Source organism: Arctopsyche grandis, chromosome 4 (assembly GCF_051622035.1).
Source record: "Arctopsyche grandis isolate Sample6627 chromosome 4, ASM5162203v2, whole genome shotgun sequence".
Taxonomy (NCBI): Eukaryota; Metazoa; Arthropoda; class Insecta; order Trichoptera; family Hydropsychidae; genus Arctopsyche; species Arctopsyche grandis.
Window position 1 is genome coordinate 18,532,110 of NC_135358.1, and position 16,591 is coordinate 18,548,700.

Here is a 16,591-nt window from a genome sequence, read left to right on the forward strand (position 1 = left end):
TTGCTGTTATCAAAATGAAAACGACTCACCGAAGTTTTGATGAGGGATCGTACACAACCAATTAAGAGTAACGAAAACGAATAAAGCTGTGATCGTGCGATTCAACTAATCAAATGTAAGATCAAGCGCGCGAAATTTTACACAAACTGACAGATGAATGTCGTTTAACAGGCGAAGGCTGCCGACTATCCAGCCCCAAACGGCAGAGTGAGTGAAAGAGAAAGAGCTATCTGCAGTTGCAAATAGCTCTTTCTCTTTCTCGTTCCGAAACTCCGGGCTGCGTGGCGGTCAGGGCGGCGCTGTAAAACTTTACAGCCAGTACAGCAACATTTTAATTCATTCAGCCAGCAGCATAGCTCGGACGTTAAGCTTCTGCTTACCGTCAAGAAGGTGCCGGGTTCTATCCCTGAATGAAAATGAATTTTTCAGAGTATGCTGTTGGTCAGACCTGGATTTGTGACTCCAGGTTGATCGTTTCCTATCAGAGTTTGCCAATTTTCTCTGATTTCATTGTTGAAACGGTTCCCGGAAAAAAAATTGGCTAAAAATCCTTCCTACCTACTATGTCACCACTATTTTAAATTTGATGGATGTACAATTCATAGATGTCTCGTTAATTTGCGAGTTTTTTCAGTGTCTCGCAATTCAACGACTTATAATAAAAAAAATGCTGCATTTGTATTTGTAATTGGCCAGGAAGGCGCATTGGGATTTTCCTGTAAGGCCTTCCTGGTATATATGTAAAATAAAAATAAAATAAAATAAAATAAAATCTGTCACCATACAAGTTAGTGGGGTCTTCGAAACGGTCAACATTACTTACAATATCACCCTTTTGGATATGGGTAATATTGTAAGTAATATTTACTCTGTCGAAGGCCCCAATAGTTCGTCCATCCAACTAATAAAAAAAAATATCATTAACAAATAAAATATTAAATGTATAATTAAACATATATTTTAGAATTTTATAGGAGGGGCTGCAGCACGGCAGCCCATTAGGACGAGCTGCCACTGATTTGCGCCAAAATCATGTCGAAAGATTGAACAGCTGTCAACTGTCACTATCGATAATTGGTCCAAAACAGCAACGCGGCAGACGCATGGCATGTAATTCACGTGTATGAGTGGCACGTAATCCACGATGGCCAAAAAGACGGATACGATACGTTGACGGATGTTGCTGTAAGGTACGAAAAGGAAATGTCGGGTACTGCTGTAAGCCTGCCGTGGCGTAAACGTGACGGTTGATATGAACATACCCATACAAAATGTACCAAAGAATACTTTTCGTACGGCCGGATAGCTGCTGAAGTCGGTACGTGCCGACTAGGTATGAACAGACCTTTATCTGGTCGAAGCGCAACTGTCCCATTCAATCTATATATATATATATATATATATATATATATATATATATATATATATATATATATATATATTGATATATATATTGTCGCATTCACTCAATATACATATATATCGAAGAAAGGAACGGCAACAAAATTAAGGTTTCGGGTGTACAGCCCTCTTAAGATATATTATGTAAAGAAGATAGAACGCATGATTCGTGTTTGGACCAAATGTTTAGCGTTAATCGAAAGGTGGTGTGGCAGCCGTGCCGGTGTCAGTGTGTGACAGACGTCTGGGGGCGAGGCGGTGAGACGGCAAGACGGCGAGACGGTGGGGAGAGTTTTGGGGGGCGAGCGGGGGGTTGCGGGGGCGCGCCATGTCGGGAGTGCGCGGCGTGCGCTATCGGCGCGACTCCTCCGAAGTCAGTTGCTGCCTCAAATACCTCATCTTCGGATTCAACGTTCTCTTTTGGGTGAGAAGACGGCTACGCGCACACACCCACACACCCACACACCCACTCTTACCACTGACACACCTATTCACAAACGTTCAATTACAATATATTACCCGTTTCATATTGTTTATATTCAACGAGGCCAATACTCATTCTTATTGTATCTGTTTTACCCACTAGCATACAGTCCATACAATAAACAAAGTCATTAGTTGACACCAAATGACATCCGACTCTATTTACACGTGAGTAAAATTAACACAAAGAATCCGTGACGATTCAAACATTTAACAAAGAAAAACCTTTTCATTTCATTTTCCCCATTGAGATTGGGGTTTATTTTTCTTCAAATTTTGATTCAATTTTCAGAAATATTAACACAAGAATAAAATTGCGGTTTGCAAATTAGGAATCTAATGCGCCTTTATAATTCGGACTTCCAATATTAGAATTTGTGAAAATAGAAATATTATGGTTTGAACAAATTCAACATAAAAATATCGGGTAATCGTTTCTAATATTAATGAAAAAAGTTGTAAGAAGAGTTTATAAACAACAATCAGCGCTTTCACCAAATTGAAATTAAAAGGTTTCGATTTTTATTTTATTTTTTTACATCGGGTATAATAAACAACTGTATTGTATTTAAATTTTGTTTGATATTATAGTTTTAAATTTAACCCTATAGAAAAATTTAAAAGGACATTAAGTGCTAGAGAAATTGCGTCACATATTAACAATAAATAATCTGCAAGACATGTGTGATTCGAAATATGCTTCTATAACAGAATGTATTGTCGATGATTAAATAAAGAATTTTTGTGTTCACTTACGGTGTAAATATTTACATTGAAGCTACGAAGAGTATCCATATGGAACATGTGGACAATTTGTTGTTATAATGCTGACATTAAATCATTTATGTTGCAGTTGCTCGGTCTTGGAATTTTAGCTGTTGGAGTATGGGCATGGACAGAAAAAGATACCTTCAATAATCTTTCCAAATTAACCAATATAGCGTTGGATCCAGCATTTATTTTAATATGTGTCGGTGAGTCCTTATATAAGTTTCGTTTTCTTAATATCACCATACTTCAATTGTATACAAACATAATTTTGCAAATTATATCTTAATAAATTTGTTTTGTTTTCAGGAACAATGACTTTTATTATTGGTTTCACGGGATGCGTCGGGGCCTTACGGGAAAACACCTGCTTATTAGCCTGTGTTAGTAATATGTATATATTTTAGAATTTTGCTAACATACTGATTGCATTGTGCAGTAGTAATACATTTGTGCAAATTTGTTAGTATTATGTACACATATTAAAAATTTGCTAACATACTGTTTGCATTGTGCAATTGCAATACATATGTGCAAATTTGTTTGAAATTGTAATGTTTTATAAAATGTATTGTTTCAGTATGCAGTATTTTTGGCCTTACTGTTGTTGTCTGAAATGACAGTTGGTATATTAGGATTTGTTTTTAAAGACTGGGTATGTATGTTTGTAATCAATTTGAATTTGTTTTGGCAATATGCTTTTACTCAACAAATATGAGTATTGCAGATAAAACAGCAAGCAACTGGTGGTTTCCAAGCATTTATCACACATTATAGAGAAGATCCTGACCAGCAAAATCTCATTGACTGGATACAGGAAGACTGGGTAAACATTATGGGTCTACTCCGTTCACCAACTTGAAATATCTCGGCACTTGTTTTTTCGACTTTTTCGGAGTATCTCGTCGTCGACATATACAAAAAAATCGTACATATAAAAAATATTTTACACAGTCAAATACTTATTTACAAGGTAAACATTAACTCTTAAAAAAATATAGTAAGAATTGATTGGTGGCGGTTTAGCACGCATTTTACCTTAAAGGTAACTGGTTCAGCGTGCAGTCTACCTACCTATGTTTATAGGAATGGTCAGATAAACAAGTTCATATTTTATTATTATATATTTTATTAAAACAATTAATCGTCATTACAACAGCAATTATTGATTAACGGTAAACTGTAGCACTGTCATGAAGAATCTTGACAAAAGGGTCGGGAACAGTCTTGGGTACCACTTCAATGACAGTTGATGTTGGCTGCAGTTGTAATGCAGCAGAAAACTGCAGGTTGACTCCTCCACTGCAATCAGTCTATAAGCGTATATGTCTCTTATATTAAAAATATTACATATGTACATGTAAACAAAAAAAAAGCATTTTTGTATATATTATAATATACAAACTTCTGTTCAAGCAGACGAAAAGTCGAGGAGACAAGTGTCGAGAAATTTCACGTCAGTGGAACAGAGCATATATTTATATTTATTGAATTTTTAAATTAAGATAGTATGTTTATGAATTATTGTACTTTTTTATTAGTTGCAATGCTGTGGCATTGAAGGTCCTCGTGATTGGGATCGAAATGCTTACTTTAACTGCTCATCGCTGTCTGTGGGCAGCCGAGAAGCTTGTGGAGTACCGTTTAGCTGTTGTCGTCGCCGTGAAGCAGTACGAAATAAGCAGTGTGGATACGATGTTCGAAAACCTGGATACGTAAGTTACTATTTTATCACCTATATTAAAATATATGTATATCTCTAACTTTCTCTTCACCTTTTTTATATTCAATTCTTGCTATATAAAATTCAATTCTCCAAAAAATATTTAATTTAAGTGAGCCGTTGTTTCATATAATGCACAAATATCTGTAATGTATGCGTGTCCACTTAATCAAAATTTGCTCACATACTGACCGATTCGAGTGAGTGCATTGAGACGGTGACTGAAGGATGTTGATATTTCGTTTTTGTTGAATCTATCTCTATATAGGTTTTTGCATCCTTCAATGGTCAAATTGTCAAATGGATATTTGGTGTGTAAACGGGATGTTGAGTGAGGTTGTGGGTATGTGTAGCCAGCTGACAGGAACATCTACGAGCGGGGCTGCTTAAGAGCCGGTGAGGAGTGGTTGGAGACTAACCTTCTGCCCGTGGCGGGAGGATGCGTAGCTCTCATGGTGCTCAAGGTGCTCGGGCTATAATGCACTCAGACACCGGGAGCGTGATTTGAGAGTGTTGTTTCCACAAACGAATGCAATTTTGCTTATATGATGTATCGATTGGCTGGCTCAATGCTCACGTTCAAATTTTCCGCTCCTCGTGTCTGAACTGATTTTCTTTCTGCATGTAATCGAAATAAAATGTCATTTAAAAATTAATATATCTTTTGATACATCCATTGGTAATGCAGGCTTTTATTTTGATTCATTTCATATATTTTTCGGTTACACACTCAAAGTATATATTATCAATATTTTGAATTGTACAAATCAGAAATATTTAAATTTAGAATATTGAAATGTAGGAAAGTCAACAGGTAGAGTCAAAAAATGGTTGTTTTTCACACCTCTTTTTTCTAAATTCGAATATTTTGCATTTGTATAATTCGAAATATTGATATTTTTAATACATACATACATATATAAAATGCACTTTATGTTCTGTCTCATTCTGTATATATTAATAATATGATATTTTCGTTTTAAATTGACTTAAATTAATTTGTTATTTTACTGTATTTGTATGCATGTTCAATTCTGTCTATGTATTATATGTATATCGATATTGCATGTGTTTAATTTTGTTTATTTTATTTTATTTTTTATTTTTTTACTTTGTAGAACTTTGATGTAGCCAAGATTATTTATGAAAAAGGTTGTATTGAAGCGGCAGAAGAATGGTTTGACCGTAATCTTCTAGTTGTAGCATCTTCTGCTGTTGGCACGGCTTTTGCTCAGGTAATAAAATAATCAAGTTTGAAATACAGGCAATAAGCTTTTAAAATGCTTGTTTGCAATATAGTTTAGAAATGATTATACATATGTATATAAGTATAGTCAAAATTATTATGCGTACATATGTAGCATTTTATGTTTGTATTATATTTAAAATCAATTATATTCACTCATTACTTCATTTCAAACAGTGCGTATGCATTTATACATTACATGGCATTGACCCGAATATAGAGTGACTATTTTTCAATTTACATCTTGGATAAACTTTTACTCGATTATGTATATGTACATAAGGCCATCATCATGTTATTCTATTCATCTCTGGTTTTCAACAAAACAAGTTTTGATCAAATTTAAATACACACATATATTAATACACTTATTTGACATATTCACGTTCAGATTCGAAAACAGCAAAAGCATCTTTGGTATCGGTTTCATCTTCAATAATATTATTATCGTCCTCTTTTTCACCATTTTTTCCCCTCAAAACGTCATCTTCAGTACTGACCTTTTTTTTAAATATACATATGTATGTGCATTTTTATATCCATTAATTATATTTTCATTAGAAATTTGATTCCAATGCGATGCGTTTTTTATTGTTTGAGACTCGAATATAGCTTTCGGCTTGCTTTTTTGAATAAAAACCTACTAGCTTAATATGTATAGTATGCTAATATGCTACAGTGAAATTATAATTACACTGACTTTTCAGTGAATTCATGTCGGATTACGTATTTCACCATGGAAATAACTTACTCACAGACCATGATTAATGAATGCTTGACAATTAAAAAAATACTGTAACATGGGAACACGGGAAAGAGTATCCACTGTCCAAGTGCATTCGTGGGTGAACAATAGAAACCCCAGATTAGGCTAACGGGACTCAGTAAGTGCCCGATTAAGGGATATGCTGCGGGTATATCTATGTGCCTAGATAATGGACACGCCAACAGATCGGGGATGCTATGCTGGGCAACTTGTCCTGTATATGGAGGTACAAAGGTTAGATCAAGTATTCTGGAGTGAACGGTGATCTTGTGTGGACCTCCCAAATCGTTGAATAAATGCTGTGAAGCGACTTTGCCCTTTCATTTGGATCCTGAACCCATCCCTATTGTTGTCTTGTTTAATATCTGGGTCACTATTAAATAAACCATGCAAAAGAAATTACTTTTTGATAACAAAACAACAAATAGATGATATATCCCTGAAAACATTTCAAAGGATGATGCATCGCTTCTAGCTAAGCCAATTCTCTGAATAGCTGGCAACATTAAATATTTATGAATTTTACTTCTCTAACATTGATTTTATAATTCTATTGATAGATCCATACTACTTGGGTTAGAGAAATTATAATTTTACCAGCGAAATTTTAATTTCACTGTAACATACATAATTATTCATTTTTTTGTCATATTGTTTGCACTTATTATGTTTGTGTATTGTAAATGTTTTTTTTTTTCAATATCTATTTTAATTTTATTCTAACTGTTTATGATTATTTCAGATATTAGGAATTTGTTTCGCCCAGAATTTACGAGCGGATATATTTGCTCAAAAAGCGAAGTGGCACTGACAATTACCAGCTCCCTCTGCAGTGTGAGTCACATCTCATTTATACTACTGCGGCGCTTCAACTTGCATATCATGAGTTCAAAGAAAAATATCAATAATATTAAACATATCTGTATAACTCATAGTGTTATGCGTAGTCCTTGGATTAATTGTAATCACTCGATGCTAATGACTATACTATTATATCGATGTCACTTTCTAAAAAATGAACTAGCCTTTTTTCAAAACTCTAAAAACAATTATTTTGTTGTAACCTATGTATGTCCTGTTTTCCATTTTAAATATGTGCCAAAATAATATATTGCACAACGTGATCTGGCTAACGCACAACCAATACTTCTGATATTCTTCAATATTAAGATATACGTATATATTTACAAACCTATATAAGATTATATACCAAGGGCTCTTAACCTTTTTTTTTATCTATGGACCCCTTCGCCATTCAGATGTAAACGACGGACCCCTCTCAATATAAAACGGCTTCTGATAAAGTTGACATAATTTCTTTCTGGGTTTTTGGAAGAGTCTTTGTTGCTAGTGCATGTTCACTGAACCCTAAATTCATTCCCTAGGTTAAGAACCCATGCTATATATATGTATGTACATATATTATTTAATATAATTTTGAGTTTTGCAAAAGGGCTGTTACAGTATGGAACATTTTGAAAAATATGTAACATTATGAAGAAAAAAATCTGCCGCAGTCATAAAAATTGTGGCTTTCATAGAGGGAGCTCTATATTGTATGTATATTATGTAAAAACTTCCTGTAATTTAATTTTATATTCTGTCAACAAATGCTATTGAACCGTAATGTCTTCATACATTTTACGTACATATATTTTAGGAACACATAGCTAGTTCTATGTAAGTTATGTAATTTAAAAAAAATGGTATTAAAAGAGTTGTATATTTTATTTATATATACTTTTAATATTATAACATACTCGGAAGGTTTTGATTATTATTATTTATATGTGCAAGTTTTGTATTTGTTGTTTGGGACTTTGGAACTAGAATGATCTTGAAATAAAAAAACATTCGTTTTTATTCATGTAGGGAACAATACTCGATATAATGTATTTAAAATGTATTTATTTTATGTGACCAAAATTTTGCATTTCTAGGGAAGCTCTAATATATATATATATATATATATATATATATATATATATATATATATATATATATATATATATATATATTTTTTTTTTAAAGCTTTATTGCTCGAAATACAGTATTAGCAATGTGAAAATAATAGCAGTATTATAATTATGCATGTAAAGCAATAGACTACAGTGTTTGCAATTGCTTTTCTTCATGAATTTATTGATATTCATTTTTATACTTTATTTGAATTACCTAATTTTTACAAATAAGATAAATTATTTTAGTTTAAAATATTAATCCACAAGATGTTTCAGTGTTTTTTTCCATCTTGAATCTTATAGTGAAATTTTTAATCATCTAATACTTTTATTATATCTATATGTATTTAAAAAAAAATGCAAAAATATTCATAAATTCATTGTTAATTAAATTATTTTGATTTTACATTATTGTGAAACTGTGGGACTAAGCAATTAAATAATCGTGACTTTTAATTTTACCTATAGACATGTTTAGTTGCTAGTTTAGTATGCGGTCTACCTTTGAATCGCAGTCGACTATTTTTTATTATTTGTATTGTAGCAACGAAATATTTATTACAATTTTTGTTTTTGCCTGCCACCCCATAATGTTGTTGAAACATTTCTATCAAAATATCATCAGCAGATACATATCTCTTAACCAAATCTTAAATGAATAGGGCCAACCTTAACTTAACCTAACCTATCATTACCCTTAAATAAATAGGTGTTGGCTGCTAAAATATGTTTTTTTTTTTTGTGAAAATATTGATGAAATAAAACTTAAAAAAAAGGTATCTTAGCAGCCAACACCTATTTATTTAAGGTTAAGGATAGGTTAGGTTAAATTAAGGTTGGCCCTATTCATTTAAGATTAGGTTGTTAGGGTCGGTATTATTCAGTCTCAGTGTCACACGCGAGAATTGAGACAGTGGAACCGCATATTAAAGTAAAAACGTGAAGGTAGATCGCATACTAAAGTAGATATGGTGAAGGTAGACAGCATACTAAAGTAGCACCCATGTTTAATAGATTATATGTATATTCTCATTGGTATGTGATTTCTATTTATATTAGTGTGTATTAATTTAATGCTTTTACATCCAGAATCTCAACTTTTCTCATTCCTCATTTTATAAAACATTATGAATTGATTCTCTCGGCCGTGGATTTATCGAAACTGATTTTTCATTAAATAGTAATTGGCGAGGAAAATTAAATAATGCGTGCCAAAATATATAGTGTACAATTCAGAAGTTTTTTCAATAGTATTACATAGTTTAAGGCTGAGTTGAATTTAAATTGTGATATTTATAATTTTAATGATTTTCGATGCATTCTTCAACTGTTTTTAAATTTAAATCTTTAAAAAAACATTGAACCTGACAATTTATGTACATATGACTAATCATGGGAGGTTTTTTAAATACAATCTCAAATTTATTCCACTTTTATTATTCAAATTAATTTGGTTTTTGTTTACATTCTCATATTTTTAAGTATGTATTCTAATTTTATTGGATTTTTTCCATTTATGTATTTTTTTTTTTTAATTTTATATTAGTAAACTGACTATATTATTATTATTGTGTAAGTAATTATGTCTATATCAATATTATGATTTATTAGTATTAATTTTCAGAATATTTTGTCTCATTTATAGCAAAAAATTTTCTGTCAACATTCACACAATCATGGATAAGAATTTTTGCAATGAAAGTGACAATTTATCATTTTATTTGTATTGAAATATAATTTCATCTACATAAATTAAACAGTATTAAAAATTATTAAAGGATTGTTTTATTTTATAATATACATATGTACATCTTGCAGGAATCTCAACTTCCAAACTCAAAATTTTCATTTTCATTTCAAGTTCATATATAAAATTAAAAAAAAACTTCAATATTTTTTTTTATTTTAAAATAATTAAAAATACAATAACATCAAATATTTTTTCATATAAATAACATCACATCATTTTATCATAACCGACCCATTCAAAATAAAAAAGTAAAAAACAACCCTATACATGTTTATACATATATATATGTATAATTTATAACCTTTCTAAAGCTAAGCAAAATAGCGATTATTTGTTGAAATCAGCAATCGCCAACATTTTCAAAAAAGTTTCATAAACAAGAGTTACCCTGAAATGAATAGAAAAATTAAAATTCTGCCAAACATAATTATACAATTAAAATGTATGCATCATTGAACTCACTTTCCACTAGTTACAGTATGTACAAGATTTAGAATGTAACGAGGACACTGTTCCGGATGCATCACACGTGCGTGGAAAAGCAATCCTTGACATAATGCATATAGCAATTCAGGCAATGGTAAATTTTCAGGTAATATTTTGTGTTCATACAATCGGCTACATAATATCTAAAACAATATGGCATTCAATATTTGGTACATTTTTATTTTATGTGAATAATTTTATATTAAAATCACATACATGCAAAATTGAAGTAATTGATGCCAGCGATACTGACAAATTTGGATTGAACCAAAAAGCTGTACCAGCTAGGAAACCAGCTGGTATCGCATGTCGAGCTGAATCCCTCTTGAATTGTCGACACAAAATGCAGACTACTAACTGAATACAAACATTATTACATAAAAATTATGATTGTCGATAAAATGTAATTAAGAGATTGAATTATACATACTCGGTATATTCCCATATATCCCCCTAAAAATAATCCAAGTGTAAAATGTTTGGCGGTGATTGATTTGATTGCTTTTACCGGTGTTCCGAGTTTAGGAACGACAGTTCTCAGCATTGTCATGGCACAGCCCAGTCCAAACATTTGAATATATCCCTAAAAAGCAGATTAATCCCAAAGTTTACCTCGTATGTATCTTAAATCGTACGATTGAATATACTAAAACTATACCTTTATAATATAATCACTACAAGAGCCAGTATGTGGACAGTATAATGACGATTTATCACATTTGTCACTTGTGCTTTCTATCGGTTGCCTATTGACTTTCGGCGGTGTAAAAAACCTACAAATAATAATTGCAATTTAGAATATTTTTAAAAATCAAATATTTTGATATCTACATGTAATACTGACCACAGAAGAGACATTTTCTTATTCTTGTCCTTTTGTTGACGCATTAAATAGAATAAATATGCACTACCAAACATGAATATGATAGTTTCACGTAATGGTGTTCTTTTGACGATGCCTTGATGTTCTAACATCCTCACCCAATATTCCAAAACCTATTTATAGGAATGTACACACATGTATGTACATATTTAATTACACAAATATTTTTTTTTATCTTATTTGAAAACTTACCAAGTTGAAGAAAGTGCTAACAACGAGGTATCGTCGATGAGGTGGTTCAAAATATATGCCAACTCCGCTCAAAGTCATGGGAAATAATACTGTTGTATGATAGTAAAATCTTTGGAATAGAAATCGTCTAAAAATGGTAAAATGTGTGTATAAATAAACGTCCTTTATTACTAAAAAAATCTTTCTTACGTGTATGACTTACTTAAAAAAACAATTAAAAGGAACGAAGGATGTTCCAACTAGACAACCAAAAGCAGCCGATTTAAGATATGAATCAAATTGTTGTAATAAAAACTTTTTATTCATTTTTTTCCCCCTTATTAATAATTGAATCTGAAAAAATAATAAGTAAATAAATAAAAACTATTTCGTAGATTACAAAAAAATGTAATAATATCAAATCGTAAAACAGAAGAGATTATATTTTGACATGAGATATGATTGATTTTAGAAATCAGACAAATGATAATATTCATGTTTATGTAATAAACAACCATTCTCGTTCATATGTGAGACATATAAATAATAATAAAATATTTTTAGAACATATGTACATACATATATTGCACTTTAGTATTTAATTGTTCAATTATTATTAAAACATTGGGTACAATCATATTTTTTCAATTTGAAATTAAATCTTATAAATATTGTTTTAAATGTAATTACCATTATACTTATCCTTCGCAGAACAATGTTTATTGAAAATAAAAAAAAACAATTGTATACAGTTTTGAACATTGTACTTTGTATAGTGTGTTTATAAACCATAAAAAAAATTGCTAAGCAATAAGTACTTATAAAGTACTTATACTTCAAGTGGGTGTATATAGTTACAACATTACTCATTATATTTAGAAAAACGGCGTGTAAAAATACTTTTACGTATGTAAATATGTACATACATAGGTATTCACACACGAATAAAATATTATGATACGACAGTATTAAAATTTTAATGTTTTTATTAACATTTTTGCAACCTATTTTAATTTGATGATCGGCAATTATAATCTCACAATATGTATTATACAATTATTGAGCTACGCCCATTTGATTAATTATTCCTACTTTAAAAATATGAATTATATAGGTAATATATGTACTATCCAAGGTTGCCAGACTTCCCTATTTGCGCGGGACTGTCCCGAGTCCAACAGAAAAATCCTGAGCACTACATTGCCTCTCAAAGTCACGACTTAATAAAATTTGTATATGCACAAAAATGTACGTATAAAGAGGCTCACTGAATTTTTTTCCAGAAATGGTTCGACTTCAAAAGTAACAAATTTCAATCATAAGTCTTGTCCTTAAAACCAAACATTAAAATCGAATTTTCGTCAATTGAAGAATTAACAAAACAATTACTTGCGATATTGACGTTCTATACGAAGATGTCTGTTTTTTAAACATTTTTACTTTATCTATGTATGGTATGTACGTAGTAACAATAGATGAAGTTTTGTGATCATGCGAAAATTCGAACTCGAGATTTTGACTGATTCGAACTCAGAATCGATCACTGATCACGTTTTCATGTTCTAGAAAAAACGTGTGTGTGTTTGTGTGTCTGTGTATTTTGGGGATTTTTTGAACACCTTTTTTTACTTAATGTGACTAAAGTAAACTAGACAAAAACTGTATGAGAAATGGATAATATTTTTTAAAGATCATTCCGCTGGCATTAATTTGTATAAAATTGTGTCCGACATACTCTCAATTTCACATTTCAATGAAATTTGCAAAATAGTGTTTAGCATTTTAGCAAAATTATGAACTTTTTCCTAAATTTCTTCTTTTATTCTTTAACTTAAAATAGTAAATGTCCCGATCTGTGATTTTGACAATCTGGCAACCCTGGTACTGTCAGAAGAAAACAAAATATAATACATATGTACATATATTCATCTATTTTTAGTTTATGATGATGATGACGTATGATGATTAGATGATTGATGTAGATATTTTTATCAAACTCTTATGAGACGTTCTTTCAAAACATGGTATACAGAATACTATATTTTCATATTTTTTTCATACTAAAATATAATATTTTGTTATATTGTAATCGTACAATAATCGGTAGAAATATTTTTTGATTAATCGATTAAAATGTCATACTTTTTTAATGAAGCATATGTTAAGTAGTAAGAATCAATGACGAATAAATGTATGTTTCTTTTCCTTACAGATACCATTGAAATCAAACTTGGTCATAAGTCTGGAGATTAACTATGCTAAATTGGAGACTTACATAGATATGTAAATTCCTGGTGAAATCTGAAAGGGTGACAGTCATAACTAACGTGATCATACATCCCGTTTTGAACGGGACCGTCCCGTTTTTAGATAACCTATTCCGTTGTCCCCAAGCACAGCTTCGGGACATCGAAATGTCCCATTTTCAAAAAGAGAGCAACCCACGGTAACAATTTTTATGCCTGCCCAGCACTAATGCACTCATAGAAAGAGTATTTTCTCTTATAAATAAGTTGTGGACAAGCGAAACACAGTTGCAAGACGCAATTTTTAAAGCAATGCTAATTAACAAAGTAAATCTTAAGAAATCCTGCCAAGAATTTCATTATTATTTGAAATTAACACCAAAAATTTGTTCCTCAGAAAAATATAAGACCGCATAAATTATTCATTTTCACGTCTTCATTCCTGTTCTTTTCATTGGTAAATAAAAACTATGCGTTTTCTTGAATACACATATGTATATACATAACTAAAAATTGGTAGATGTCCCGTTTTGAGGAAGAAAATAAATGGTCACGTTAGACTCGTAACTATAATTCTGTAGAAAATTTAAATATGAATTTTGATATTGTTTGGCTTAAATAAATTTCAATTAAATAATCTGTTTCTATTTATAAATTCATAAAAGATTGATTCGAGGCAGATTACATTAGCATTAATTTGGCAAAACGAATGAATTAATTTGTAATTCAAAATGGATTCAACTCTATACAAAGTCCGAGGTTCGAAGGCTATGATTTTAATTGACTGTACATATATATTACAAAATAAGTGTGTTAAGTGGCGCAACTAGAACAAAGAATGCAACATTTAATGAAATGTTTACCACATAGAGAACAGCGTAGAATTTACAGCTGCCCTTGAACGAACTCCAGAACATAGTGGTGGCTCCGCTGACGCATCCTGGAGTCCAGGGATGGATGAGATCGCAGCAGTCGGCATCACCGACTGCCCGATCCCACATCATCTTGCTGGCCTGGACCATGGCTGCTGTACAAAAGTACTAAATCACAGATATATAATATATGCAGATTACACGGAGGTCCAATTGGCGAATTTTCTCTTGTCGCGGTGTAGCATCGCACGGTAGTGATCGATAACTAACTAACTATATACAGTACAGTAGGCGATTCACCCAACTGTCAGTGTCACTGCCACTAGCACTGGCAGACGTCAACTTTAAACGAGAGGTGCTGTCGCTGTCTCGCTCTTCTCACTCCGGAAGAGAGAGACAGCGGCCGTGACGTCAATGGCGCGGCGCTACTTTACGATACGATATCTATTGATGTTGTGTAATATGATCGTTATTATTATTTTGGTTTCTGTAAATGGGATCTGTTTCGAGTTAGATAAGCTGTCTAATATTAAAAATATAGAAAAAATAAAATATTAGCTTTCCATATCAGAAAATAATGCATTATAGCAACTTTTATAAGTTTAGGTGAAAGTTCCTTCACTTAGTTAAGTAAAGTTTACTACTTACATCCTTTAAAATAGACATTATTTTAACATTTATATTACGGATATCATGTTGGAGTTTTATTTATTTATGGAACTCTACACCAGGGAACGCTACCTCACGGGACCAAAGTGAAAAGCCCGAAAACGCAAATATCGGAAAGCAAAGATCGAAAATCGAAAGATCTTAAGAGGGCTGTACACCTGAAATCTTAATTTTGTTGCCGTTCCTTTTTTCGATATATATATTGAGTGAATGCGACAATATATATCAAGGTTCGGTGATTACAAGAGGTAGGATAGCCAAGGTGCCGCTCATTGTTCCATTGTTGTAAATCCTTTGTAAAAAAGGTTCGGCAAACCTTTAAAAATGCATTTACATCATTTGAACAATACGCGGCACCCTCTGGGTCCGGACTTAAGTGATTACTAGTCATATGTGAACCAGTCACAGGACAACCGGTCGCTCTAGATCGGTCACACGTGATCACTCGTCACACTAAAACTGGTCACGAGAAAACTGTTCACACCCGAAAATTGGTCACGAAAAAACTGGTCACACCCAAAAATTAAAAGTTGGTCGAATTTTTGGGTGTGACCAGTTTAATACGGGAGGAAAAGCCTGTCCCTCTTGTTCCTTTTGTATCCTGCTCGCGCAAATTAAGTGAGGATGTACGACGGGGGGAGAGAGACTTTTACCGCACGCCACTGATATGTATAGTAACCGTTTTTCATATGTATGCATGGTAAACGAACATTTTCGACTTTTTAACATTCGGTGCGGTGACGGTCACCCGCGCCTACCATATGTACAAATGTGTGCAAAGCACACAGGCGGCCAAAATATAAAGGCGGCTGAAAGAAATGAGAGTCGAAAAAATTATATTCCTTAAAAAGACATCGTACTTTTTAAAATTTACTTTTAGATTGATGTTGCAAATTACAACTTGTAACACACCCGAACTATAATTCGGGGAAATAACGGGATAGCAGGTATAGCTTCGTTCCGCATAGAGCTAGGTCTTTTACATATGTTTTATTATCTTTGCGACTGCCACAAGTATTTCTTCAAAGATGTTGAGTATTGGTTGGTCATCGAAAGAACAATGTTCTAGATGTGGAATTGGGGGTAAAAATATTATATTTTCATGAATGAACTTGAAAACTTCCAGTCTCTCTTATCGTCTGGTCCTGTTTAGAACTAAACGTTTT

General features: G+C 32.1%; 2 protein-coding genes across 5 annotated transcripts; one reads left to right on the forward strand and one right to left on the reverse strand.

The window, feature by feature from the left end:
• Positions 1-1,614: 1,614 nt before the first annotated feature.
• Tsp26A (Tetraspanin 26A) lies at positions 1,615-8,227 on the forward strand. Of its 4 annotated transcripts, XM_077430305.1 has the most exons (9): positions 1,633-1,825; positions 2,738-2,858; positions 2,962-3,035; positions 3,233-3,307; positions 3,380-3,478; positions 4,194-4,367; positions 4,729-4,839; positions 5,494-5,610; positions 7,130-7,322. In XM_077430305.1, exons 1-9 carry the CDS (start codon positions 1,730-1,732, stop codon positions 7,196-7,198), a joined length of 936 nt encoding a protein of 311 aa, XP_077286431.1. In that variant the 5' UTR covers positions 1,633-1,729; the 3' UTR covers positions 7,199-7,322. The 4 variants fall into 4 exon arrangements, with proteins under 4 accessions (XP_077286432.1, XP_077286431.1, XP_077286433.1 ...); XM_077430306.1 differs by lacking the exon at positions 4,729-4,839 and having other exon boundaries at positions 1,615-1,825; positions 7,130-8,227; XM_077430307.1 differs by lacking the exon at positions 5,494-5,610.
• Positions 8,228-9,765: 1,538 nt separating this feature from the next.
• On the reverse strand, positions 9,766-15,144 carry LOC143911421 (transmembrane protein 135-like). The gene is made up of 9 exons (XM_077430309.1): positions 14,748-15,144; positions 11,862-11,992; positions 11,660-11,786; positions 11,429-11,580; positions 11,243-11,357; positions 11,015-11,167; positions 10,801-10,941; positions 10,561-10,727; positions 9,766-10,486 (listed from the first exon to the last, which is right to left on the reverse strand). The coding sequence occupies exons 1-9, from the start codon at positions 14,904-14,906 to the stop codon at positions 10,426-10,428; spliced, it is 1,206 nt and encodes a 401-aa protein (XP_077286435.1). The 5' UTR covers positions 14,907-15,144; the 3' UTR covers positions 9,766-10,425.
• Positions 15,145-16,591: the final 1,447 nt, after the last annotated feature.